General features: G+C 46.7%; 1 protein-coding gene across 2 annotated transcripts; it reads right to left on the reverse strand.

Annotated features, from left to right (window-relative positions):
- Positions 1-15,605: 15,605 nt before the first annotated feature.
- On the reverse strand, positions 15,606-19,716 carry LOC123158014 (BTB/POZ domain-containing protein NPY1). Of its 2 annotated transcripts, none has more exons than XM_044576165.1 (4): positions 19,328-19,716; positions 18,259-18,343; positions 16,560-17,744; positions 15,606-16,471 (listed from the first exon to the last, which is right to left on the reverse strand). In XM_044576165.1, the coding sequence occupies exons 1-4, from the start codon at positions 19,390-19,392 to the stop codon at positions 15,845-15,847; spliced, it is 1,962 nt and encodes a 653-aa protein (XP_044432100.1). In that variant the 5' UTR covers positions 19,393-19,716; the 3' UTR covers positions 15,606-15,844. The 2 variants fall into 2 exon arrangements, with proteins under 2 accessions (XP_044432100.1, XP_044432101.1); XM_044576166.1 differs by having other exon boundaries at positions 18,259-18,328; positions 19,328-19,715.
- Positions 19,717-27,070: the final 7,354 nt, after the last annotated feature.

The raw sequence follows: 27,070 nt of genomic DNA on the forward strand, positions 1-27,070 counted from the left end.
ATTTGTCAAAATAAAATAAATAGTGACAAAGGCGAATAAAACCATGTAATCGAGGCTTTCCGAGGGCTGCCAGGCCCAAATTCGAGGCTTTTCGTGGGCTGCCAGGCCGCTGAATTAAACCATTTGACAAAGCCTTTTAAGATGGGCCTCCAACTAACCAATCACCGTTTTAACTTTGACAAGTTCAGGGTCTCAATGAGAGTAACTGTCAAACGTTCGGCGGGTCATGCCAGGATTACCTGGATAGGAGTGTCTTACTTGATGAAGGCAGGTTAACCCGGGGTTTTAGGTAAATATACCAGGCTTCCAAGCCGTGGGTTGATACCCAGCTACAAGGGTCCTTTCAAACTCTTTGTTACTTTACACAAAGAGCCCCCAAGTAACTTGATGAGCTGTGCTCATTGGGTGCCTATGTTTGAGTTGTGCATAGCATCCAGACTCTCTTTGGCCCCTTGGGTGTGAAGCTCCCAAGCTGTATTGTGGCATGATAGCCGGTTTAACAGGTAGTACTCCGCTTTGTCAGCTGAAGCCCCCATGTAACTCAAAGGATATTTGAGAAAAAAAACAGCAGAGGCCCTGCTTATAGCAAGGATGCTGGTTTATTTTATTGATCATAATATATACGTTGTCGAAATATGTACATAAGAGAAGCCTATGGCTCAAGTGTAGTAAGGCCGTAGGAGAGCTATGTTCCATGGCCGCCGGGTCTCCTCCTCAAAGCTGCGTGAGTTGTCTCGAACGTCAATGAGGTAGTATGATCCATTGTGCAAATTCTTGTTGACCACAAAGTGTCCTTCCCAAGGTGGGGATAACTTGTGCATATCGGTCTGATCCTGGATTAGCCGGAGCACCAAGTCGCCTTCTTGAAAGAATCTTGTCTTAACCCGGCGGCTGTGATAATGCCGCGGTTCTTGCTGATAAACCGCCGAACTAGCCAAAGCCATATCCCGTTTTTTCATCTAACAGGTCTAACGCCTTCTGGCGTGCTTGCTCATTGTCCGCTTCAACATAATTGGCAACCCGGGGCGAATCATGACGAATATCACTTGGGAGGACCGCCTCTGCCCCGTACACCATGAAGAAAGGTGTGTAACCCGTCGATCTGTTGGGGGTGGTGTTGATGCTCCATAACACAGAAGGCAATTCTTCCACCCAACAACCCGGCGTCCGCTTTAAAGGAACCATAAGTCGGGGTTTAATACCCTTCAAGATTTCTTGATTAGCTCTCTCCGCTTGACCATTGGTCTGGGGGTGCGCCACGGATGCTAAGTCAAGCCAGATGTGCTCTCTCTGACAGAAATCCTCCATCTCACCTTTAGAAAGGTTTGTGCCATTATCCGTGATAATGTTGTGTGGAAAGCCAAAGCGGAAAATAATCTTTTTGAGGAATTGAACCGCCATAGCCGCATCACACTTGCTGACAGGCTCCGCTTCAACCCATTTGGTGAACTTGTCAATCGCCACCAGCAGGTGGGTCTTTTTATCCTTGGAACGCTTAAAGGGTCCTACCATATCAAGCCCCCAAGTGGCAAACGGCCAAGTGATGGGAATCATCCTCAATTCTTGAGCCGGAACATGAGCTCGGCGTGAAAACTTCTGACAAGCGTCACACCGCTTTACCAGATCCTCCGCATCAGCATGAGCTGTCAACCAGTAGAACCCATGACGAAAAGCTTTAGCAACCAGGGACTTTGAACCGGCATGATTACCACAATCTCCTTCATGAATTTCCCGTAAGATCTCTTGGCCTTCTTCCGGAGAAACACAATGCTGAAATACGCCTGACACGCTGCAGCGGTGTAACTCGCCATTGTGAATAACCATGGACTTGGAGCGCCGGACTATCTGCCAGGTCAGGACTTCATCATCTGGTAACTCGCTCCGGTTCATATACGCCAGATATGGAACCGTCCAATCCGGCACAACATGTAAAGCGGCTACCAATTGAGCCACCGGATCAGGAACAACTAAATCCTCCTCTGTAGGCAACTTAACACACGGGTTATGCAAGATATCTAAAAAAGTATTGGGAGGTATTGGTTTACGCTGAGATCCCAGCCGGCTTAAAGCGTCTGCCGCTTCATTTTTGCGCTGATCGATATGCTCAACCAGATACCCTTTGAAGTGAACTGCCACAATATCCACCTCACGTCTGTAAGCCGCCATGAGTGGATCCTTAGAATCCCAAGTACCAAAGACTTGCTGAGCCACCAGATCAGAGTCTCCAAAGCATCGTACCCGGCTTAAATTCATCTCCTTGGCCACACGGAGCCCGTGGAGCAAAGCCTTGTACAGCTACATTGTTAGTATAGGGGAACATTAAATGGAGGACATAACGAATTTTATCACCCCGAGGGGAAGTAAGGACAACTCCAGCCCCCCAGCCCTCCAATTGTCTGGATCCATCAAAGTGAATAGTCCAGTATGTATTATCTGGTTTGTCCTCTGGTGCTTGTAACTTGGTCCAATCATTGATGAAGTCAACAAGTGCCTGAGATTTGATGGTTGTTCGAGGCACATACTTCAAATCGTGTGGACCAACCTCAATTGCCCACTTTGCAACCCGGCCAGTTGCCTCCCTATTCTGAATTATATCACCCAAAGGAGCTGAACTGACAACTATAATGGGATGGCCTTGAAAGTATTGTTTGAGCTTCCGACTTGCCATAAAAACTCCATATACCAGCTTCTGCCAATGCGGATATCGCTGCTTTGACTCGATAAGCACTTCACTGATATAGTAAACCGGCCGTTGAACCGGATATTCCTTACCAGCCTCCTTGCGCTCCACCACAATTGCCATACTGACAGCACAGGCATTAGCAGCCACGTACAATAACAAGGGCTCTTTGTCAACCGGAGCATCAAGGACAGGCGGTTCAGCCAACTGCCGCTTCAAGTCTTCAAACGCCGCATTAGCCGCATCACTCCAGACAAAGGTATCTATTTTCTTCAACATCTGATATAGAGGGATCGCCTTCTCTCCCAAACGGCTGATAAACCGGCTTAGGGCTGCAATTCGGCCTGCTAGATGTTGAATATCATTGATGCACGCCAGTTTAGCCAAGGATGTAATTGCTCTCATCTTCTCCGGATTAGCCTCAATGCCTTTGTTGGACACCAGAAAACCAAGAAGCTTGCCTGCCGGAACACCAAAAACACACTTGTCCGGATTGAGCATCATCTTGTAAACACGCAGATTGTCAAAGGTCTCCTTGAGATCACTTATCAATGTCTCCTTCTTCCTGGACTTTACCACAATGTCATCAACATAAGCATGGACATTGCGCCCAATCTGAGTGTGAAGACAATTTTGCACACAATGTTGATAAGTTGTCTGGGCACTCTTGAGCCCAAAGGGCATAGAAACATAGCAGAAGGCTCCAAAGGGAGTGATAAAGGCGGTCTTCTCCTGGTCCTTAACTGCCATTTTGATCTGATGATAACCTGAATAAGCATCCAAAAAACTCAAACGCTCACAATCCGCCGTCGCATCAATGATCTGATCAATACGCCGGAGAGCAAAAGGATCGGCCGGACAAGCTTTGTTCAAATCTGTGTAATCCACACACATGCGCCAAGTGCCGTTTTTCTTAAGAACAAGCACCGGATTAGCCAACCACTCAGGGTGAAACACTTCAATGATAAACCCAGCAGCCAACAATCGGGATACCTCTTCACCAATTGCATTGCGTCTCTCCTCGTTAAAGCGACGAAGAAATTGCTTAACCGGTTTAAACTTGGGATCAATATTGAGAGTGTGCTCAGCGAGTTCCCTCGGTACACCTGGCATGTCAGAAGGCTTCCATGCAAAAATGTCCCGGTTCTCACGGATGAACTCGATGAGCACGCTTTCCTATTTCGGATCCAGATTTGTGCTGATGCTAAACTGTTTGGACGAATCGCCAGGAACAAAGTCAACGAGTTTAGTCTCATCAGCCGGTTTGAATGTCAGATTCGGATCATGCTCAGTTGTGGGCTTCTTCAGAGGGGTCATATCTGTCGGATCAACATTATCTTGATAGAACTTCAACTCCTCTGTAGCACAAACCGACTCAGCATAGGCCGCATCACCTTCCTCACAATCCAAAGCGATTTTACGACTTCCGTGAACCGTAATGGTCCCTTTGTGACCCGGCATCTTGAGCTGCAAGTAAATATAACAAGGCCTTGCCATGAAATTTGCATAAGCCGGTCGCCCAAATAGTGTGTGGTACAGGCTCTGGATCCTCACCACTTCAAAGGTCAATGTCTCAGACCGGGAGTCATGTTCATCACCAAACACAACCTCCAAAGCGATCTTACCAACAGGATATGCTGATTTACCTGGTACCACACCATGGAAAACAGTGTTGGACGGTTTAAGACTCTTGTCTGTCAACCCCATGCGACGGAAGGTCTCATAATACAGAATGTTGATACTGCTCCCTCCATCCATGAGTACCTTGTTGAACTTATAACCTCTCACCTGAGGTGCCACCACCAAAGCCAGGTGATCCGGATTGTCAACCCGGGGCGGATGATCCTATCTACTCCACACAATAGGTTGCTCGGACCACTGCAGGTAACGTGGTACTGCCGGTTCAACAGCATTAACAACCCTCTTGTGAAGCTTCTGATCACGCTTGCACAAACTAGTGGTGAATACATGGTACTGCCCACCATTCAACTGCTTTGGGTGACTCTGATAACCTGACTGCTGTTGATTTCCTTGATTATTCTGTTGGTTGTTACCACCCTGGTGGTTCTGATTGCCCTGATTATTCTGAAATCCAGAGCTTGAACCAGCGCCACCATGAAAACCTGGTCCTAAACCGCCCGATGGACCCTGATCATACCGGAAAATATCACAGTTTTTGAATTCCTTCATAATGTGACAATCCTTCCAGAGATGTGTTGCAGGAACCTCCTTGGTCCCATGCTTTGGGTAGGGCTGATTCAACAAACGCTCTAGATTCATTCCGCCGCCACGCTGGGGCGGTTTACCCTTACGACGCTGCACATTAGCATTAGCCACAAAATCTGAATCTGCTTTGCGCTTACCATTATTTCCATTGCCCCCTTGGTTGCGTTGTTGCCCTTTTGCACCGCCGTTCTTCTTTTCCTTCTCTGGTTTCTCCTCATCAGAATCGGGATCCTTGGTATTATCAGAATCGACATATTTGACCAAGGCGGACATGAGGGTGCCCATATCATTGCAGTGGCGCTTGAGCTGTCCCAATTTCATCTTCAGCGACTTAAACCGGCAATTATGTTCCAGTGTTATGTTTGCTTGGCCAGCGTTGATCCGGTCCGATGAATGCAAAACTTCTGAAACTCGGTGCACCCAATGAGTTGTTAACTCGTTCTCCCCTTGAACACAGGCATCCAGATCCACAATGGACATAGGCTATTTACAGGTATCCTTGAAATTGGCTATGAACCGGGCCTTCAACTGGTCCCATGACTCAATGGAGTTAGCTGGTAAGTTTTTCAACCATGTTTGGGCTGTTCCCTCCAACATCATCATGAAGTACTTTGCACAAGCTGCTTCATCCACATCCAGCATCTCCATTGCCATCTCATAACTTTCCACCCATGCCTCGGGCAGTTGATCAGCGGTGTAATGCGGTACCTTCCATGGGCCCTTGAAGTCCTTAGGGAGTCGCACATTACAGAGAGCCGGAATAAGACACGGCACTCCCCAAGAACTGAAGGCAAGCCCGGTGCCTCGGTCTACTGACGTTGCTGGCTGAAACGGGGCGGGTTGATAACGACCCGCATGTTGTGCTGCTAAAGCGGCCTCCCTTCGTGCTCTGCCATTATCCACCACGTCTTGAGCGTTCACATCACCGCGCGTCGGATTAGGCCCCTGAGGGACAATGCGGCACCGCACACTGCTGGACACTTCCGGTTCATCTATATGCCTGCTATAGCTTTTGCTTGGACGTGGGGTCGAGTGAATCTTGTCTCGGCTATACGAGTAAGCTTGCTGCTGCATCATAACCGTTTGAAGAAGATCCCTGGCCCGCCGTGTCTCAACCGTTGCTGGCGATTCACCCTCTATCGGAATAGCTGCCACTCGGGATGCTGCTGCTATCATATTGTCCAAAGGGGTAGAGAAGTGACCCAGTGGGGGTGTAGTATACCGTGGCGGGTTATCTATTTGCCGAGGTGGACCCATCACCTGAGGTTGATCCGGCGCTCCGGTCCTTGGCGCAATAGTCCAGTTCACTGCGGCCGGATTGCTAGTCCCTGCTCCTGGCGTACCAAAGAGGTTCATCGCATTGTAATCCACCGGCAAGCGAGATCGATGTCTCCTCTTGAATAATTCATTTGAAGCGTTCTGATCCATCAAAAGTTGATAATTCTCAGCTTGAATCCTCCGTCATCCGGATCTCTTCCGCTGCCAAATCTTCTTTGGCTTGTGTTATCTGATCCTTCAGCCTTGCAATGTCCGCATTATGTTGATCTTGCATTGCCGGTGTAACTGCTGTCGTCAACAAGGTCGCCCAGGCATCCATTAAACCAGAGAGAACTTGAGCCGGCCGGCGCGCGGAGCCTCCTGCCCCTGCTACCGGTCCGGACGCCGCCGCAGTAGAGTTTTGCAAGGTTGGCTGTGTTCCGGCCATGAAGATTCCGACGCGGTTCGGCGGTTCAAGAAATTCCGGAATACTGGTGCCATCGGAATACCCTTCAAACACGCCATCCTGAACTTGGTACAGGGATTCAGTTTCACCAGCGGATGATTCGCCGTCGGAATAAGCGACCGTCTCACCTTCAGACACCGGTTCAGATCCGATCCCATGGACACATCCCACGAATGCACGTTTCATGGCAGGCTGAATCCGGGCGGGACTTGCATGCTGAGCCGTTTAGACGAGGTCGGTGCAGATGTCCGGCTCAGGGCCCGGTTCGCCGATCTTGCCGATGAAGACGTGAATTCCGCCGAAGGGGACCCGGTACCGGTACTCGATTGAGCAGGCCTCGAGGCCGAATCCTGCGTCGTCGATGTAGAGCTTGCCGCAACGACTCTTGGTCATCCGGCCCACTACGTATCCTTTGAGTCCTTCAAAGCTGCCCTTCAAGAACTCGAAACCATCGTGCGATTGCCCCACGGTGGGCGCCAACTGTCGTTGAAATATCACGTCTGATGTCCTCATTGAAGGACTTAGTCATGGAGCCATCGCGACGGGTTAGCTTAAAGGGGTTAAACCGGACAAAGGACACGAGGGTTTTTATACTAGTTCGGCCCCTTCGATAAAGGTAAAGGCCTACATCTAGTTGTGATGGGATTATTGGGGTCTCGCTAACCAGGGAGCTAAACAAGCTATGCCTGGCTATCGAGTTGTTGTTTTTTGTCCCTAAACCGCCGCCGGGTCGTCCCCTTATATACACGGGTTGACGCCCGGCCGGTTTACAGAGTCCCAAGGCCGACTCATACAAGTGTTCGGCTCGGTCTCTCCTTTCCTTATCTTATAATACAAGTCACATGACTATGGCGGTTTACCACTATGGGCCCTAATCCGCCTTTGGGCTCCGGGCCTTTAAGCTTTATCAGTAAAACGCCATCTTCTGAGTCTTTGTGGGCTTCAATATAGTTGAGGGTGAACCGGCCCCTCCTGGACGGTTTACACTCAGTAGTTATATCCCCAACACAAAGGTTTTTGAAAATCGTTTTAGAAGTGTGGGAGAGGAAAATGAGAGGCGAATGGCAAATAATGTAATGCGAGGGAGAAGAGTTTATGATGGGTACTTGGTATGTCTTGACTTGGCGTAGATCTCCCCGGTAATGGCGCTAGAAATCCTTCTTGCTACCTCTTAGAGCATGCGCTGGTTTTCCCTTGAAGAGGAAAGGGTGATGCAGCAAAGTAGCGTAAGTATTTCCCTTAGTTTTGAGAACTAAGGTATCAATCCAGTAGGAGACGACACACAAGTCACCTAGTACCTGCACAAACAATCAAGATCCTTGCAACCAACGTGATAAAGGGGTTGTCAATCCCTTCACGGTCACATAAAAAGTGAGATCTAATAGAGATAATAAAGCAAATATTTTTGGTATTTTTATTGTATACATTGGAAAGTAAAGATTGCAAAATAGTAAACGAGATGCGATGTAAATAAAAGAGATGTAGTATAATAAGAAAGAGACCTGGGGGCCATAGGTTTTAGTAGTGGCTTCTCTCAACATAGCAAGTATTACGGTGGGTGAACAAATTACTACCGAGTAATTGATAGAAGAGCGCATAATTATGAAGGCATCTAAGGCAATGATCATGAACATAGGCATCATGTCTATGTCAAGTAGACCAAAACGATTCTGCATCTACTACTATTACTCCACACATCGACCGATATCCAGCATGCATCTAGAGTATTAAGTTCTTAAGAACGGAGTAACGCATTAAGTAAGATGACATGATGTCGAGGGATAAACTCAAGCAATATGATATAAGCCCCATATTTTTATCCTCGATGGCAACAATACAATACGTGCCTTGCTGCCCCTACTGTCACTGGGAAAGGACACCGCAAGATTGAACCCAAAGCTAAGCACTTCTCCCATTGCAAGAAAGATCAATCTAGTAGGCCAAACAAAACCAATAATTCGAATACTTGCAAAGATATCAGATCATGCATATAAGAATTCAGAGAAGAACCAAATAATATTCATAGATAATCTTGTTCATAAATCCACAATTCATCAGATCTCGACAAACACACCGCAAAAGAATATTACATAGAATAGATCTCCAAGAACATCGAGGAGAACATGGTGTTGAGAATCAAAGAGAGAGAAGAAGCCATCTAGCTAATAACTATGGACCCGAAGGTTTGTGGTAAACTACTCATGCTTCATCGGAGAGGCAATGGTGTTGATGTAGAAGCCCTCCATGATCGATTCCCCCTTCCGGCAGATCGCTGGAAAAGGCCCCAAGATGGGATCTCACGGGTACAGAAGGTTGCGGCGGTGGAAAAGTGGTTTCGTGGCTCTCCCTGATGTTTCTAGGGTATAAGAGTATATATAGGCAAAAGAAGTACGTTGGTGGAGCTACGAGGGGCCCACAAGGATGGGGGCGTGCCTACCCCCCTGGGCGCGCCCTCCTGCCTCGTGGCCTCCTCGTAGAGTCCCAGACTTCAACTCTAGGTCTTCTGGATTGCTTTTGGTCCAAGAAAGATCCCTACGAAGGTTTCATTCTGTTTGGACTCCGTTTGGTATTCCTTTTCTGTAAAACACTAAAATAGGCGAAAAATAGAAACTGGCACTCGGCCTCCGGTTAATAGGTTAGTCCCAAAAATAATATAAAAGAACATCTTAAAGCCCATTAAACATCGAAAACAGATAATATAATAGCATGGAACAATCAAAAATTATAGATACGTTGGAGACATATCATACATCAACACCATTGCCTCTTCGATGAAGCGTGAGTAGTTTACCACAGACCTTCGGGTCCATAGTTATTAGCTAGATGGATTCTTCTCTTTATTTGATTCTCAATCCAAAGTTCTCCTCGATGTTCTTGGAGATCTATTCGATGTAATACTCTTTTGCGGTGTGTTTGCCGAGATCCCATGAATTGTGGATTTATGAACAAGATTATCTATGTATATTATTTGGTTCTTCTCTGAATTCTTATATGCATGTTTTGATATCTTTGCAAGTCTCTTCGATATCGGTTTAGTTTGGCCTACTAGATTGATCTTTCTTGCCATGGGAGAAGTGCTTAGCTTTGGGTTCAATCTTGCGGTGTCCTTTCCCAGTGACAGTAGGGGCAGCAAGGCACATATTGTATTGTTGCCATCAAGGATAAAAAGATGGGGTTTATATCATATTGCTTGATTTTATCCCTCTACATCATGTCATCTTTCTTAATGCATTACTCCGTTTTAAGAACTTAATACTCTAGATGCATGCTAGATAGCGGTCGATGTGTGGAGTAATAGTAGTAGATGCAGGCAGGAGTCGGTCTACTTGACACGGATGTGATGCCTATGTTCATGGTCATTGCCTTAGATGTCTTCATAATTATGCGCTTTTCTATCAATTGCTTGGCAGTAATTTGTTCACCCACCGTAATACATGCTATCTCGAGAGAAGCCACTAGTGAAACCTATGGCCCCCGGGTCTCTTTTCCATTATATTTGCATCTCGTTTCCATATTATCGAATCTCGTTTACTATTTTGCAATCTTTACTTTCCAATCTATACATCAAAAATACTAATAATATTTACTTGATTATCTCTATCAGATCTCACTTTTGTGAGTGACCGTGAAGGGAATGACAACCTCTTTATCGCGTTGGTTGCAAGGTTCTTGATTGTTTGTGCAGGTAGTCGGTGACTTGTGTGTTGTCTCCTACTGGATTGATACCTTGGTTCTCAAAACTGAGGGAAATACTTACGCTACTTTGCTGCATCACCCTTTCCTCTTCAAGGGAAAAACCAATGCAAGCTCAAGAGGTAACAGACACCCGCCATCCACCTTTATGGAAAACAAGTTGCATGTCAGTCGATGGAATAGGTCTCATGTGCGTGGACATATAAGGTTGGTCTGGGCCGCTTCATCCCACAATGCAGCCGAATCAAAATAAGACGTTGGTGGTAAGCTGTATGACCATCACCGCCCACAACTTCTTTGTGTTTTACTCGTGCATATCATCTACGCATAGACCTGACTCGGATGCCGCTGTTGGGGAACGTTGCATGGCAAACAAAAAAATATCTATGCACACGCAAGATCTATCCATGGAGATGCATAGCTACGAGAGGGGAGAGTGTGTCTATGTACCCTCGTAGACCGTAAAACGGAAATGTTTATTAACGTGGTTGATGTAGTCGAACACCTTCGCGATCCAACCGATCAAGTACCGAATGTACGGCACCTCCGCATTCAGCACACCTTCAGCTCGATGACGTCTTTGCCTTCTTGATCCAGGAAGACGTGCGAAGTAGTAGATGAGATCCGGCAGCACAACTTGTTCCCGCAGGGCTTCGCCGTGCACTACAGAAAAACTGTAAGGAGGTCTAAACCGTGGAGAGGGGCGCCACACATGGCTAAGAGATTTCCGTGGGGTTGTGTAGTGCCCCTCCATCTCATATATATAGGTGGGGGGAGGGGAGGCACCCTTGGGTGCGCCCCAAGGTGGCCAGCCGGCCCCCTTGGATTCCTGCCCTTTGGAGTCCCCCTTCCTTGTTTGTCTGTGGGGGGGAGTAAGGAGGAGGTGCTCCGCCCCCCCCCCCCCTTCCACCCTTTTCCTTTCTCTTAGGTGGAGGGAAGGAAAGAGGGGATAGCCCTCCACCCTTTCCATCCACAGGGTCGGCGGCCAAGAGGAGGGGCACACCAGCCCCTTGTGGGATGGTGTGTTGTCCTTTCTTGGCCCATAAGGCCCATTAACCTCCCGGGACTTCCTTAAACCCCTTCCGGTGATCCGATGACTACCCGATATACTCCGGAACCATTCCAGTGTCCAAATAGCATCGTCCTGTATATCAATCTTTACCTCCGGACCATTTCAGAGCTCCTCGTCATTTCCATGATCTCATCTGGGACTCCAAACAACATTCGGTCACCAAGTCACATAACTCATATAATATTATATCATCAACGAACGTTAAGCGTGCGGACCCTACGGGTTCGAGAATGATGTAGACATGACCGAGACGCTTCTCCGGTCAATAACCAATAGCGGAACCTGGATGCCCATATTGGTTCCTACATATTCTACGAAGGTCTTTATCGGTCGAACCTTATGACAACATGCGTAATTCCCTTTGTTTGTTGGTATGTTACTTTCCCGAGATTTGATCTTTGTTATCTTCATACCTAGTTCGATCTCATTATCGGCAAGTCTCTTTACTCATTACGTAATACATCATCTCGTAACTAACTCCTTAGTCACTTTGCTTGCAAGCTTCTTGTGATGTGTATTACCGAGAGGGCCCAGATATACCTCTTCGATACATGGAGTGACAGATCCCAATCTCGATCCATGCCAACTAAACAGACACCTTCGGAGATACCCATAGAGTATCTTTATGATCACCCAGTTACATTGTGATGTTTGATAGCACACAAGGTATTCCTCCGGTATCCGGGAGTTGCATGATCTCATGGTCGAAGGAATATGTATTTGACATTAAGAAAATAGTAGCAATAAACTGAACGATCATATGCTAAGCTAACGGATGGGTCTTGTCCATCACATCATTCTTCTAATGATGTGATCTCGTTATCAAGTGACAACAGATGTCCATGGTTAGCAAACATTAACCATCTTTGACCAACGAGCTAGTCTAGTAGAGGCTTACTAGGGACACGGTATTTGTTTATGTATCCACACATGTATTTAAGGTTTCGATCAATAGAATTCTAGCATGAATAATAAGCATTTATCATGAATAAGGAAATATGATAATAACAACCTTATTATTGCCTCTAGGGCATATTTTCATGAGGAGAACCTTATTCCATCTTCAAGGATCCACTTTCGTCTCGTCTTCCTAAGCAGGACATAAACCCTAACAAAACTTGAAGAAACATCTAAAAACAGAGCCCTCCCACCGGCAACGGCCGTGATCTACCACGCCGCCATTGCCCTAAGGCCATCGGAGATGAGGTGGACCGGCGTCGGCGCCGGCGGGAGGCAAAGGAACCCTAAGCTTTTATTGGGAAGGAGGCATCTTCCAGCCGTAGTTTCATTCTATTTTATCATTTTGCGTTTATTTTTTATTTTTTATTTCTATTTTCAAAATATTCTAAATATATATATTCCCAAAAAAACTTACCTTTTGAAAAGCATTCATCACAGATTTGATAAAATGTTAATTCAGTGTCAAAATAAAATTGATGCAACTTTTAAAAAATATTTGTACCGCCGAAATAACATTGAAAATTTATAAACAAATTAAAATTTTATTTACCTAGTTTTAAAAAGTTTTCGTATATTAAAAAAATGGTTGTGACATTTTAAAAATTGTTCACATGTTTCAAAATATATCCATGCCTTTTTCAAAAGAAAATGTAATACTGCTATGTAAAAGAATGTTTACGTAACTCAAAAAAAAATAGCATTCAAAAAAATGATCAGCTAGTATTTGAAAATATCAAACATTTATTGAAATTTTTTAATGGAATATAATAAAAATGTTCTTGTTATTTAAAAATATATTTTTTAATATTAAGTAATGTTCTCTATAAATTTGAAAATTGTTTAAATATCACTGATAAAATGTTTAAAAATATGATTTTGAAAAATATTTTTCATATATTTAAAAAATGTTCTATAAAAACAATCTTTCACCTGTATCGAAAAGTGAGCAACATGTATTGAAAAAGGAAAGTTAAAAATTAAAAGTAAAACGAAAACTACAAAAGGGGAAAATCTAAGAAAGCACAGAAAGAATAAATATTAAAAAACCACATGGGAGATTCTAAAACTATTGTCTACTGGTCCATAGCGAAATCACTAGTTAAGGAGTACTACTTGCGGAGATCACTCCAACTTCCCCAGATTGCGACAAGTGGCGCGCTGCATGCGCGCCACTTGTCGCAACCTGGGAGTTTTTCTTTTTTTTCGTAGATTTGTTTATTCAAAATCTTTTATCATTTTAACCGTGCGTCCAAATCTCGAACCGCTTTCACCGTTGGATTCCTCGCGTCGAGATACTCAAAACTAGATCCCATGTTAATAGGTTTTGACAAACTTTTTTTCACGAAAAAAACCGGACGAGAACACCGAACCGGAAGCACGGATTTTTTCTCTTTCCGAAAGAGGCACACCCGTGCCTCTGACGACATCACAACCATGCCTCTCGCGAAGCAAAACCGTGCCTCTCACGAAAGAAAGAAAAAACAGAAAACGCGTTTTTTTTCGTTTTCGAGGAGGCATGGCTGTGACTCTCGCAAAAGCACAACCGTGCCTCTCGCGGGAGCAAAACCGTGCCTCTCGCGAAAGAAAAAAAACAGAAAACATGTTTTTTTTCGTTTTCGAGAGGCACACCCGTGACTCTCGCGAAAGCACAACCTTGCCTCTCGCGGAAGCAAAACCGTGCCTCTCACGAAAGGAAAAAAAATAGAAAACGTGTTTTTTTCCGTTTCCAAGAGGTATGGCCGTGCCTCTCGCGAAAGCACAGCCGTGCCTCTCACGAAACAAAACCGTGACTCTCGCGGAAAAAATGTGTTTTTTGCAGAAAAAAAATCAATTTTTTTATCGAAAAGCTAGGGAAGACCAGTGAAAAACCAAAGCGTCAAAAAAACGCGGGAAAAAACCGTTTAGAAAGCCGAAAACGCGTGCGAAAAAATAACAAAACAAAATCCGGAGGAAGCGTCCAGAGCGCGACACGTGGCGAATGACTGAGAGCACGCCAAGTGACGCTGATCGTTGCGAGGCTCCCGAAGGAGCGGTCGTTAATTAGTTGCTCCCGGTCCATAGAACCTCTGCAAAACCAGTTCAACGGCTCGGCCCACTAAGATATGAGTGCCACCGGCACTAGAGGCGAGGCTACATCTCCCAGTAAGCGAGATATAACTCTAGCGTTTTTTGAGGAATATGATAGGACTCACACACACGAGAAGCGTTGGATCGGGGCCATGACTCAGTTTCTGCTCGGTTTTTTCCCTTTTCTCCTTTCATAATTTTTGTCCATTTGCTTTATGTTTTTTGTTTATAGATTTATTTTTCTAAAAAATGTGGTGAATATTATACAAAAAGTGATTAATATTGTTAAATACATGGAGAACATTTTTAAGAATACACGATGAAAATTTACATGCATAATATATTTTCTTTCTTGCAGGTGTGTCGTCATCTCAGTTGGTGGTGCTCTCCGGTCCAGCCAATGTCATCGAGTCCCAATGCGTCAACATCCTCGTCCCTGGGAGGAAGGGCATAGGGCTCCCCTCCCCGATGGCTTTAGCCCGGCCAGACGACGAGCACCAGGTTTTTCTCGGTAATGGCTCACCTTCTTTCATCTCGCCAGAGTTGTCTCCCTGTCCTCGGTGTTGAATTTCATTTTCGACGACTCCCAGCAGCTTTCCCCTTTACTCGGGTGTCTAAGGACGGCGGCGAAGTAGGCTGCGTTGTGTGCTTCAAGTTTCAAGCGAGCCGTGTCCTGTGTTATCTCCAGGTGGTCTCGTAACTAGCTCCTTGCCTAACTCTCGGGTGAGCGCCTCTTTTTATCGACAGCGTGGCGTCCTTCGAGCCAAGATGGGAGGCGAGGATCCCTCTTGGGAATTAGAGAAGGAAGGAGTTGTATTCCCTCAACCCAGTGGAGCAGTGTTGATTCGTCCTCTTGCGGCTATCGGCTCATCAAGGAAGCCTATTCTGCTTAGTTGTTTTTGTATCTTGAGTGTAGTGGGCATCAACATTTGCAAGATGTTCTTTCTCCGATTTCTTTAGCTTGTTGTGTGTGTTACATCGTAGGCTGCTCTATCTACTCCATGTGTCCTTCGGTCAGACTGTTTCATGATGGCTGTATGTAAATGCTGGCCTATTGATTTTGTTAATTCAAAGTCGAGCTTTTTTTGAAACTTTCATCTAGAATCGTCATCACTTTCCACAATCCGAGCAGCTACGTTCACTGTTCTAGAAGTTCCACGACACCTACCTTTTGCGACAAGATAGAAAAAGAAAGGCCAGCCGATCGTATCAAAGATCAGACAAAATAAGGATTAGTTTCTAGCTGATCATCGGTCGAGCACTTCGGATCAATACATTTCTCCAGAAAAAACAGACCCTGAAATGAAGTTAGCATGCAGCATTTGGTCGTCGTCGGTGCCCGTTGATGTGGCGACGGCGACCGAGTCCGCGGACACTCCTCTGTACAGCCAACCTCCTGTGGCGCCGGCAGGCCGTCGCCGGCCTACGACACCGAGTACCGCCGGTTCCTCGAGGACGAGCCGGACGACTTGTTGGACCCTAGCGGCTTGGCCGACGACCGCGGGCTCTGCGAGCTCCCGGACGTGTCGGAGCTCTTGCTCACCACCTCGCCGGGCCCCGGCGGCTTCCCGACCACCCACAGCCTGTCGAAGATCCTCCGCGACCGCGACGACAGCGACATCCTGCTGCTCTGGTTCGCGATGCTGGCGCTCCTCACCAGGCGCCGGCCTTCACTGACGACGTCCTCGGCGCGGCGGCGGTCCTCGCCGACCAGCTTCAGGCTCATGCTCCCGATCTGCTTCCTCAGGGCCGCCGACGGGGTCGGGGGCTCCGGCAGCGCCAGCGCCAGCGCGCGGTTCTTCCAGCAGTCGCCGTCGTCGTCGTCCAGTTCCAGGTGCGCGTTGCCGTCGCCGGCGGCGGCCAGCAGGAGCGACGTGCTCGCGCTCCCCGCCGCCGCGCGCATCTGCTCGAAGAAGAGCACCTGCACGACCACGCGCAGCGGGAGCCGGTCGTTCTGCGCCGCGTGGATGCTCGCCTCCTTGGACAGCTTCTTCACGTCCATCAGGCTCGAGATCCTCCTCTTCTCCACCTTGGACAGATTTGGGTGCATCTGACAGCAGTTTTCGTGTCAAGATCATCACAAAATACGGTACGATTCTTGGCAAACAAGCATGCATGAGATGAGATGTAATATGTACTTTGAGGAAGACATCAATGGCGGTGTACAGGGCGTCGTGCGATGGCCTGGCCGACTCGGGCATGGAGGTCGCCAGCCCGACGAAGCTCGACACCGGCAGGTTCGGGTCGGCGGCGACCTCGGCCAGGTACCCGTCGACGAGCTTGCACAGCGCCAGCAAGGAAGGGTCGTCTGCCTCCCCGTTCGTCTCAAACACATCATCCCCGTCAATGTCGTCGAGTCCGGCGCGCCGAATGTACCGGCCGACGAGCGCCTCGACAAGCTCGACGTCGTAGGTGGTCTGCGCCGGCGGCTTGGCGGGTATCAGGAGGTCGCTCACCGAAGCCTCGGGCAGCTGCAGGACGATCCTGTCCATGAGCTCCTCCCTCAGCAGCTCCCCTGCCCCGACCAGGACGGCGAGCTTCAGCAGGTTCAGGAGGAACTGGCAGGAGCAGCCGCACGGCGACGACCCATCGCCGTCCGACGGCATCAGCCACACTATGGTCTCGAGCACTTCCATGGCGCAGGCATCGTCGTCGTCTGCCGGGGTATCACCGCGCCGGCAGCTCTCCGGGAGCCACCTCGCGGCGTAGGCCCTAAGAGCTTCCCCGACAACATCAGAAGGCAGCCTATCCCCTCTGGACTTGATCGCCACCATGACGCGCTTGTAGAGCTCCACGTCCAGCTCGCACAGGTCCTCCACCCACCAGTCCCGCGGCACCGCCGGCGACGACGACGAGCACCGGCGAGCCTCGACGATCTCATCAGACGACGCCGCCTTGCGGTTGTACGTGTAGGACCACACCACGCTCCCGGGGCTGGCCGTGGCCTTGGCGGCGATGGAGTCGACGCAGCGCGCGACGAGCCTGAGGTCCTCGGACCACGGCAGCAGCGCGATGGTGCTCTGCAGCGCGATGATGGAGTCCTTCCAGCTCCGGAAGACGCCCGAGTTGAGGAACACCTCGATCTTGAACACGAGGTTGCTCTTGTCCACGTCCTCCGTCATGCCCAGGTGCTCCGCCGCGCACCGCGCGGCGACCACGTTGTACGGGTTGAGCGTGACGACCATGCCGTAGCAGAACTTGGCGCAGATCTCGAAGGCCCTCGCGCCGCCGGGCAGGCCGTCGACGCGCACCTCGTCGGCGCCGCCCTGGCTTGCCTCCACGATCAGCCGCTGCAGCAGGCTGCTCTTGGACAGCAGAGGAAACTGCAACCAGGTTACACACATCAGAATTACAGCAGCCATTAACAGACACAAACTGTAAACATCAACATTACATAAGTTATTAACCGATGGTTTTACAAGAAAGTTTTGGTATCCATGATTGATTGAACAGTGGGGAATTGGTGATCTGATGTAGCAGTCTGTGTCTGCGTCGAGCGGACGCAGCAAATGGGCATATTCAATTGCGAGGCACTACGTGCAAACGTGTGCAGCCACCAGCCACGTCCGCATATACAAGCTCGTGGAAATGGAAAGCCGATCTAGAGGAACTGGAAAGATTCTGAGCGGCGGGCAGCGTGGATCCAAATTACAAGTGGCAGAGCTTGACCGAAAGATGTTGAGACGCAGCCGCATCTTGCGGTGTGCTAGTAGCTGTACGTTGGCGGATGCATTGTCTGTTCTAATAACTCGAGCTCAAGGCCATGGCTTCAGAAGTTCAGATATAGCAGCAATGATTTCAATGGGTAAAATGCAGAGGAATCAATCGATTAATTACCTTGTGCAGGTAGAACCTTGCGTCGTCGACATGGACGACGATGTCTGACGGCAGGTCGGACAGCACGTATCTGCGGGAGTATGATCTGTTCACAGTTACATGCTGATAATGTTGAACAAGACATGGTAGAAGCTGAGAATGTAGCAGATCATGAACACGAATAAAATGTTGAGGAGTACTCTATTCTGTCATTGAAATACATACAACATTTTCCGAAAGTTTGATTGATTTACCAAACATTCTCTTACAAAAACAACTAGTAGTATTAATCAAATACTAGCAGTGAGAGAACATTCTTGTTGAGGTCCAGACGTACAGATACGCCGCACCCAAAACCAAAAAATAACGTAAAGAGGTGTGAAGTCCAAGATCCGGTGGGCGTGGCCATGTGCATGGCAAAGGGGGGAGAAGAGAAAACAAGCAGCATTTTGATCAGAAATCGCAACTTTACAGGTAAAATACTACTCCAACGAACAGAAAAGAATCCTATGATCCATACTGCAACTGCTACGACCATGGCTTGTTTGTACAGCAGCCAGAAGGTGGGGAAGGGCCAGCCTTTTGTGCCTCGTCACTGGTCAAATGCCTCAGGCACGTAAGTTCACGAGCGCTCGACCAGTAGCAGGGGTAGCATAGCCGCAGCCCCACAGTTCAAGATGAGTTCCCCCCGCAAAAAAAAAAAGTTCAAGATGAGTTCATCAGGGGTAGAAAATACCCATGTACTAGAAAGAAAGGCTTTTTTTAGGGAGAAAAAGATCAAGAATACATGCTCGAGATAAGATTTGCGCCTGTAAAAAAAAGGCCAGTTTCTTGTGTGAAACAATGCATTATTGTTTTGCATTTGTTTCAGAGGGAAAAAAGTTTTGAGAGATGGACATAGATCGAAAGGCCAGCCGAGGACAAATCCGGCCTAGTGCTAGAAGCCAAGAACGCTGGAACTGCAAGGAAATGCATCGAACGCAGCTGGAAGCACATTCTGTTCGATCACACTCACACAGCACAGCAGGTAGGAGAGAGGAAGCAGGAGGAGATGCAAGCTTGGAAATGGCCAAAGAGAGGAGGGGCTCACCTGGAGTCGCCGCCGCCGTCGGCCTGGAAGGCGTCCGGCTTGGAGCCGAGCTTCATGAACTTCATGGCGAGGACGAACTGCTTGCTGTTACTGCTCTCTGCCCACCTCTGTCACTCTCTTCCTCCTCGGCGACAGCTTCTCTGCGGCTCAGTGTGCGCCTCTTGCTTTCATCTCACGTCTCCCTGCCTGCTGCTGCCTCCTCACTCCCTCCTCCTCCGGCGCCGGTTCCTGACCTGTTTTATTTACTCCGGGAGCAGAGGCCGTAGTCCCGAGAAACGCACACACACGGGCAGAGAGAGGCGAGAGAGAGAGATGGCTTGGCTTGGCTGGTTTGGTGAGGTGAGGGGTGGTGGAATTAAACTCGGCGCCTTTACTGCGGGGTGCATGCCGCGTTCGGCTACCTAGCGCTAGCGGTCTATAGCCAGCGCGCCGCACGCCTGGTCTTTTCTTTTCTTTTCCTATTTTTTTCTCCTTCAGATTGCGCGTGCTATACGGTGCTTCTTCTTCTGAGTTTCTGCGTGCGTAGCGTACGGGACCGAGATTTGGAGCCGGGCCAACCAAAGATCTGCCCTCCGAAAAGCTGGATGATTAGGAACACGGGTTGACTCAGCCATGATCAAATGTTCTTTGGTTTCTCGCGGTCGGTTCACTCACCATCTCCAGCCTTGAGGTTGAGGGCCAACCGCCTCCCCCCTCCCCCGCCTGATAGCGAGTTGGACGCAAACCCTAGCCGCCGCCGAACACCAACCCTTCATTCCACGCCGCCAGGCAAAGCCCGCATGGAATCGGTGGCGGCATGCCCTCCCTCACCTACTCGCATGGCGGGCTGCGCCGGCCTCTACCTTTTGCGTAGATGGCGATGTCTTGGAACCTGAGCGGCGGTCCATGGCATTCTAGGTGGCGGCGACGGTTCCCGGCCATGTGTACGACGCGGGCATCGGCTCTGATGCTGTGCAACCGCAACTCCGGCGTCGTCCATGGTTGACCCGAGTTAGTTGCCCTGATTCAGATTTGGATGGCTTAGTGGTGGTGATCCAGACCTAGTCGGTTAGGTGGCCTTGACTATTGGTCACTGAAAGGTCATTGTTTTTAATTTGCGATCTTTTTGTGACAAAAAACAAAAGGTCAAAAGCTGACGGTCGTAAACTGAAATTAACGATCTTCTCTGTGAGAAGGTCGTAGACGTTTACAACCAAAACAGAAGGTCGTTGAACCCATGACCTTTTGTTTTGGTCACTGACTGTCTGCCCAGGCCACGACGGATCCGACGTGGCAATCTGACGTGGCAAAACTATGACCAATTCAAAAGGTCACTAACAAGATTCAGCCCGGTCCGATTAGGTGTTTTAGATGGGCCGAGCCCAACAATTCAGCCTTTTATTTTTTTTCCTATTAATTTCAGCATGGGCCATACCCCCACAATTCGGCCTTTTTGTTAGGTTCTTCCATACTAGGGGGCCTCGCCCTTTTTTCAGTATATTTCTTTTTTTATTTTCTAAGGTTTTTTTGTTTCGCTTTTTAAACAGTCCAATGCTTGTTGGGTTGTTGCCTTTTCCAGCCCAATTATTTGTCCAATATTAGATCTCAGATTCTGAAAGAAATGTTTGGACAAAGTTGTTTCATATTCAAATCAGGAAAACTCCATGTCGAATCATCCATCATATCACATCACATAACACATCGCCCAGGTTTACATAACACATCTCTCAGAAATACACTTACACAGGAATATAGCAGGAACAGAGGGAATATCTGCTACTATCCTAACATGTACGTATATGAATGTGTGCTTGCTTGACCAGCGCATGCATCAATGTAGCAACCAAACAAGTAGGCATCGTTGACGTCTACTCACAGCTTTCCTCGCACCAGAAAAAGAGTCAAAACAAAAAATATTAGACCATAATATGACACCAGACCACAGATTAGTAACTTTAAATCAGAAAGTATATCCACATCACCGTAAAATAGTCCCAGACCATCACAAAGAAGCTAAATACTATTAACTGATGATTAGTAGACACAGACATGATTCAGCCACATAATGGCTACCACAAGCAAAAGTGACAACTGTGTAAGCAAGCTGCTAGTGTATACAAGGTGATTGAAATCCTGCTGTTTAGTACTCCCTCTACACATGGGTTAAGCAGAAACCAATCAGTGGCAGACACGAGGGAAGCTACCAAGACAATATAAAATTTATATAATCAGTACCACTGCTCGATTTTTGCAATAGTTTAGAAAAGAACAATGAGTTTTCAGTAAAGAGGAATATGTGGCTAGAGCCTTTTCTGTTTGGTGAAGGTGCCGATGGTATGCACACTTGTATTAACAAGAACAACAGCTGGGTGTTTTGTATGAGTAAGGAAAGCATAGATGAATTTTTTTAAGATCCATAAACCCAGCCACAACAAGTTTGTTTTTACCAGTCTGTCAACATATATACAGTATTGCAGTTATGTTTACAATCAGGTAGACACACTTGGCATATGCATAACAAATAGAATCTGCCAACATCTGATAAGAACAAAGAACCTACCTTTTGGATTTGATTAAATTTCTCTCTGTGCTCATCCTCAAGTGCAACTCCACCGAGAACAACTTCTTTTCTTTGGCCTGGCAAGGAAATTCAAAAGCACCACTAGGAATGGAAAATGCATATGAGACAGCTATCTATAAAGCACTTGACTGAAACAGCAAGAAATTGTCAAGCCTCTACCTCTAGTCTGGTACCAAATCCCCACAAAATCATGCGGGGCAAAGTCACAATCACAAAAGCAGGTTACAGCCAGGATCTATGATAATTTTCTACTATGCACTAGTATTGCTGGATAACTCGTCTAGCAAGATAACATACACAGGATAACTCATCGGGCCTACAAGGCGGGCTTGCTGCAACCACAAAATCACAAGCCCTATAAAACCTGGTGCCCCTGTTCCTATTATTGTTTGTTCGTTCATTCATCACCCTTGAAGGGAATATGCCCTAAAGGCAATAATAAAGTTATTATTTATTTCCTTATTTCATGATAAATGTTTATTATTCATGCTAGAATTGTATTAACCGAAAACATAATACATGTGCGAATACATAGACAAACATAGTGTCACTAGTGTGTTACTTGACTAGCTCGTTGAATCAAAGATGGTTAAGTTTCCTAGCCATAGACATGAGTTGTCATTTGATTAACGGGATCACATCATTAGAGAATGATGTGATTGACTTGACCCATTCCGTTAGCTTAGCACTTGATCGTTTAGTATGTTGTTATTGCTTTCTTCATGACTTATACATGTTCCTATAACTATGAGATTATGCAACTCCCGTTTACCGGAGGAACACTTTGTGTGCTACCAAACATCACAACATAACTGGGTGATTATAAAGGAGCTCTACAGGTGTCTCTGAAGGTACATGTTGAGTTGGCGTATTTCGAGATTAGGATTTGTCACTCCGATTGTCGGAGAGGTATCTCTGGGCCCTCTCGGTAATGCACATCACTATAAGCCTTGCAAGCAATGTAGCTAATGAGTTAGTTACGGGATGATGCATTACGTAACGAGTAAAGAGACTTGCCAGTAACGAGATTGAACTAGGTATTGAGATACCGACAATCGAATCTTGGGCAAGTAACATACCGATGACAAAGGGAACAACGTATGTTGTTATGCGGTTTGACCGATAAAGATCTTCGTAGAATATGTGGGAGCCAATATGAGCACCTAGGTTCCGCTATTGGTTATTGACCGGAGACGTGTCTCGGTCATGTCTACATAGTTCTCGAACCCGTAGGGTCCGCACGCTTAAGGTTTCATTGACAGTTTTATTATGAGTTTATGAGTTTTGATGTACCGAAGGTTGTTCGGAGTCCCGGATGTGATCACAGACATGACAAGGAGTCTCAAAATGGCCAAGACATAAAGATCGATATATTGGACGACTATATTTGGACACTGGAAAGGTTCCGGGTGAGATTGGGACAATACTGGAGCTCCGGGAGGTTATCGGAACCCCCCGGGAGGTATATGGGCCTTATTGGGCCTTAGTGGAAAGGAGGGGAAAGGAGCAAGGGAGGGGCGCCCCCCCCCCCCAAGCCCAATCCGAATTAGGAAGGGGGCCGACCCCCCCCCCTTTCCTCCCTCCCTCCTTCCTCTTCCTTCCCTCTCCTTTTCCTAGTAGGAAAGGGGGGAGTCCTACTCCCGGTGGGAGTTGGACTCCCCTGATGACCCACAAATATAGGGGATCTATCATAGTCCTTTCGATAAGTAAGAGTGTCGAACCCAACGAGAAGCAGAAGGAAATGATAAGCGGTTTTCAGCAAGGTATTCTCTGCAAGTACTGAAATAAGTGGTAACAAATAGTTTTGTGATAAGATAAATTGTAACGAGCAACAAGTAAAAAAAAGTAAATAAGGTGCAGAAAGGTGGCCCAGTCCTTTTTGTAGCAAAGGACAAGCTTGGACAAACTCTTATAATAGGAAAAGCGCTCCTGATGACACATGGGAATATCGTCAAGCTAGTTTTCATCACGCTCATATGATTCGCATTCGGTACTTTGATAATTTGATATGTGGGTGGACCGGTGCTTGGGTAGTGCCCTTACTTGGACAAGCATCCCACTTATGATTAACCTCTATTGCAAGCATCCGCAACTACAACAAAAGTATTAAGGTAAACCTAACCATAGCATGAAACATATGGATCCAAATCAGCCCCTTACGAAGCAACGCATAAACTAGGGTTTAAGCTTCTGTCACTCTAGCAACCCATCATCTACTTATTACTTCCCAATGCCTTCCTCTAGGCCCAAATAATGGTGAAGTGTTATGTAGTCGACGTTCACATAACACCACTAGAGGCTAGACAACATACATCTCATCAAAATATCGAACGAATACCAAATTCACATGACTACTAATAGCAAGACTTCTCCCTTGTCCTCAGGAACAAACGTAATTACTCACAAAGCATATTCATGTTCATAATCAGAGGGGTCATAAAGTGCATAAAGGATCTGAACATATGATCTTCCACCAAATAAACCAACTAGCATCAACTACAAGGAGTAATCAACACTACTAGCAACCAACTAGCACCAATCCCAGACTTGGAGACAAGAATTGGATACAAGAGATGAACTAGGGTTTGGAGATGAGATGGTGCTGGTGAAGATGTTGATGGAGATTGCCCTCTCCCAATGAGAGGAGCATTGGTGATGACGATGGTGATGATTTCCCCCTCCCGGAGGGAATTGTCCCCGGCAGAACAGCTCTGCCAGAGCCCTAGATTGGTTCCGCCAAGGTTCCGCCTCGTGGCGGCGGAGTCTCGTCCCGAAAGGTTGCCTCTATTTCTTTCTCATCGAAAGACTTCATATAGGAGAAGATGGGCGTCGGAGAGCCACCAGGGGGCCCACGAGGTAGGGGGGGCGCGCCCAGGGGGGCGCGCCCCCCACCCTCGTGAGCAGGGTGTGGGCCTCCTGGCCTTCATCTTTGGCGACGATTTTTCTTTATTTATTTTAAGGTATTCCGTGGAGTTTCAGGACTTTTGGAGTTGCGTAGAATAGGCCTTCAATATTTTCTCCTTTTCCAGCCCAGAATCCAGCTGCCGGCATTCTCCCTCTTCATGTAAACCTTGTAAAATAAGAGAGAATAGCCATAAGTATTGTGACATAACGTGAAATAACAGCCCATAATGCAATAAATATTGTCACAAAAGCATGATGCAAAATGGACGTATCAACTCCCCCAAGCTTAGACCTCGCTTGTCCTCAAGCGAAAAGCTGATAACAATAAATATGTCCTCATGTTTAGAGGTAGAGGCGTTGATAAAAATAAAATACGGACATGAAGGCATCATGATTATTTCATAATAGCAACATAAATAGATTTTGTCATATGATTACTCATGTTCAAGTGATGATATTTTCACAAAGCCAAAGCATGAATCAGAAACCTTATTGGGCACTAACAATTATAATCTCAGTCATTGAAACAATTGCAATTTATCATAACATCGGAAAGAGTCTATGTCAGAGCTCAAAAGCAAGTCCACATACTCAACTATCATTTAGTCCTCCATAATTGCTAACACTCACGCGATACTTGTGGTTATGGAGTTTTAATCAGACACAGAGAAAGACAGGGGCTTATAGTTTTGCCCCACAACCTTTTACCTCAAGGGTAATGTCAACTATAATAATTCATGCTCCCCTACATCCAATTAGATATATATATCATACTCTTTCCAACATGCTGAGCCTTCCAAAGGATAAAATGAAAAAAAAGAAAGGTGAAGATCACCGTGACTCTTGCATAAGGTAGAGAATAATAATTAAAGATAGGCCTTTCGCAGAGGGAAGCAGAGGTTGTCATGCGCATTTAGGGTTGATGCACAAAATCTTAATGCAAAAGAACGTCACTTTATATTGCCCCTTGTATGTGGACCTTTATTATGCAGTCCGTCGCTTTTATTGCGTACACAACAAGTTTGTACAAAGCTTATTTCTCTACACTAATAAGTCATGCATAATTAGAGAGCAATTTTTATTGCTTGCACCGATGACAACTTACTTGAAGGATCTTACTCAATCCATAGGTAGATATGGTGGACTCTCATGGCAAAACTGGTTTAAGGGTATTTGGAAGCACACGTAGTATTTCTACTTGGTGCTGAGAATTTGGCTAGCAAGAGGCGGAAAGGCAAGCTCAACACGTTATAGGATCCATGACAACATACTTTATCTCAGATATAAGAAAACATAACTCATTATGTTGTCTTCCTTGTCCAACCTCAACTCTTTAGCATGTCATATTTTAATGAGTGCTCCCAATCATAAAAGATGTCAATGATAATATATCTACATGTGAAACCTCTCTTTCCTTATTACTTCCTCTTAATTGCAACGATGACCAAAGCTATAATTGCCAACTCCCAACAACTTTTAATCATCATACTCTTTCTATGTGAAGTCATTACTTTCACTAAGATCAATATGAACTCTTTGATTATTTTTATTCTTTTCTTCTATTCACCCAAGATCATGGCAAAATAATCAAGCCCTTGACTCAACACTAATCTTTATTATATAGCTCACGGACTCGATTACAAAGAAGGATCGTAAAGCAAAACTCAAAACTAGATCATGCCATGACTTTATTCTACTAAATCAAGATACTACTAATAGGATCAAACTAAGAAAAACGGTAAAGATAGGAGTTGTGATGGTGATACGATACCAGGGCACCTCCCCCAAGCTTGGCAGTTGCCGAGGGGAGTGCCCATACCCATGTGATTATGTCTCCTTCTTTGTTGTTGGAGTAATATTCTTGGCAATGATTCCCCTTAGAATACGGTTCTCCTCCTCGAGCTTATTGACTTGCTGCTTGAGGTCCATTATTTCCTTGCGAAGCTTTCCTGTAACGGCTAAAGCTCCTTGCACCCAAGGGTGTTGCATAGCTGCGGGAGAACAAGAGACACTCCTCCTCATATTTTCATAGGAAAGAAATTTAACATTGGAAGGGATAACCGAGTTTGGAATAGCTGAGCTCTATAGTTCCCCCATAGTAAACCCAGTTCGGAGGCGAGAGGTGACTTCTTGATCTTCCATGGCATCTACCCTCATCAGGTCAGCCTCCATCTCTTCCTTAGTCCCTGGCCCAAGGTGGTCAGCATCGCTGTTTGCCCTTGGTTCCGATGTCGGGTTAGATACCCGGCTCTCCCCGACTGACTCTTGAGAAGACATCT

This window comes from Triticum aestivum, chromosome 7B (assembly GCF_018294505.1).
Source record: "Triticum aestivum cultivar Chinese Spring chromosome 7B, IWGSC CS RefSeq v2.1, whole genome shotgun sequence".
NCBI lineage: Eukaryota > Viridiplantae > Streptophyta > Magnoliopsida > Poales > Poaceae > Triticum > Triticum aestivum.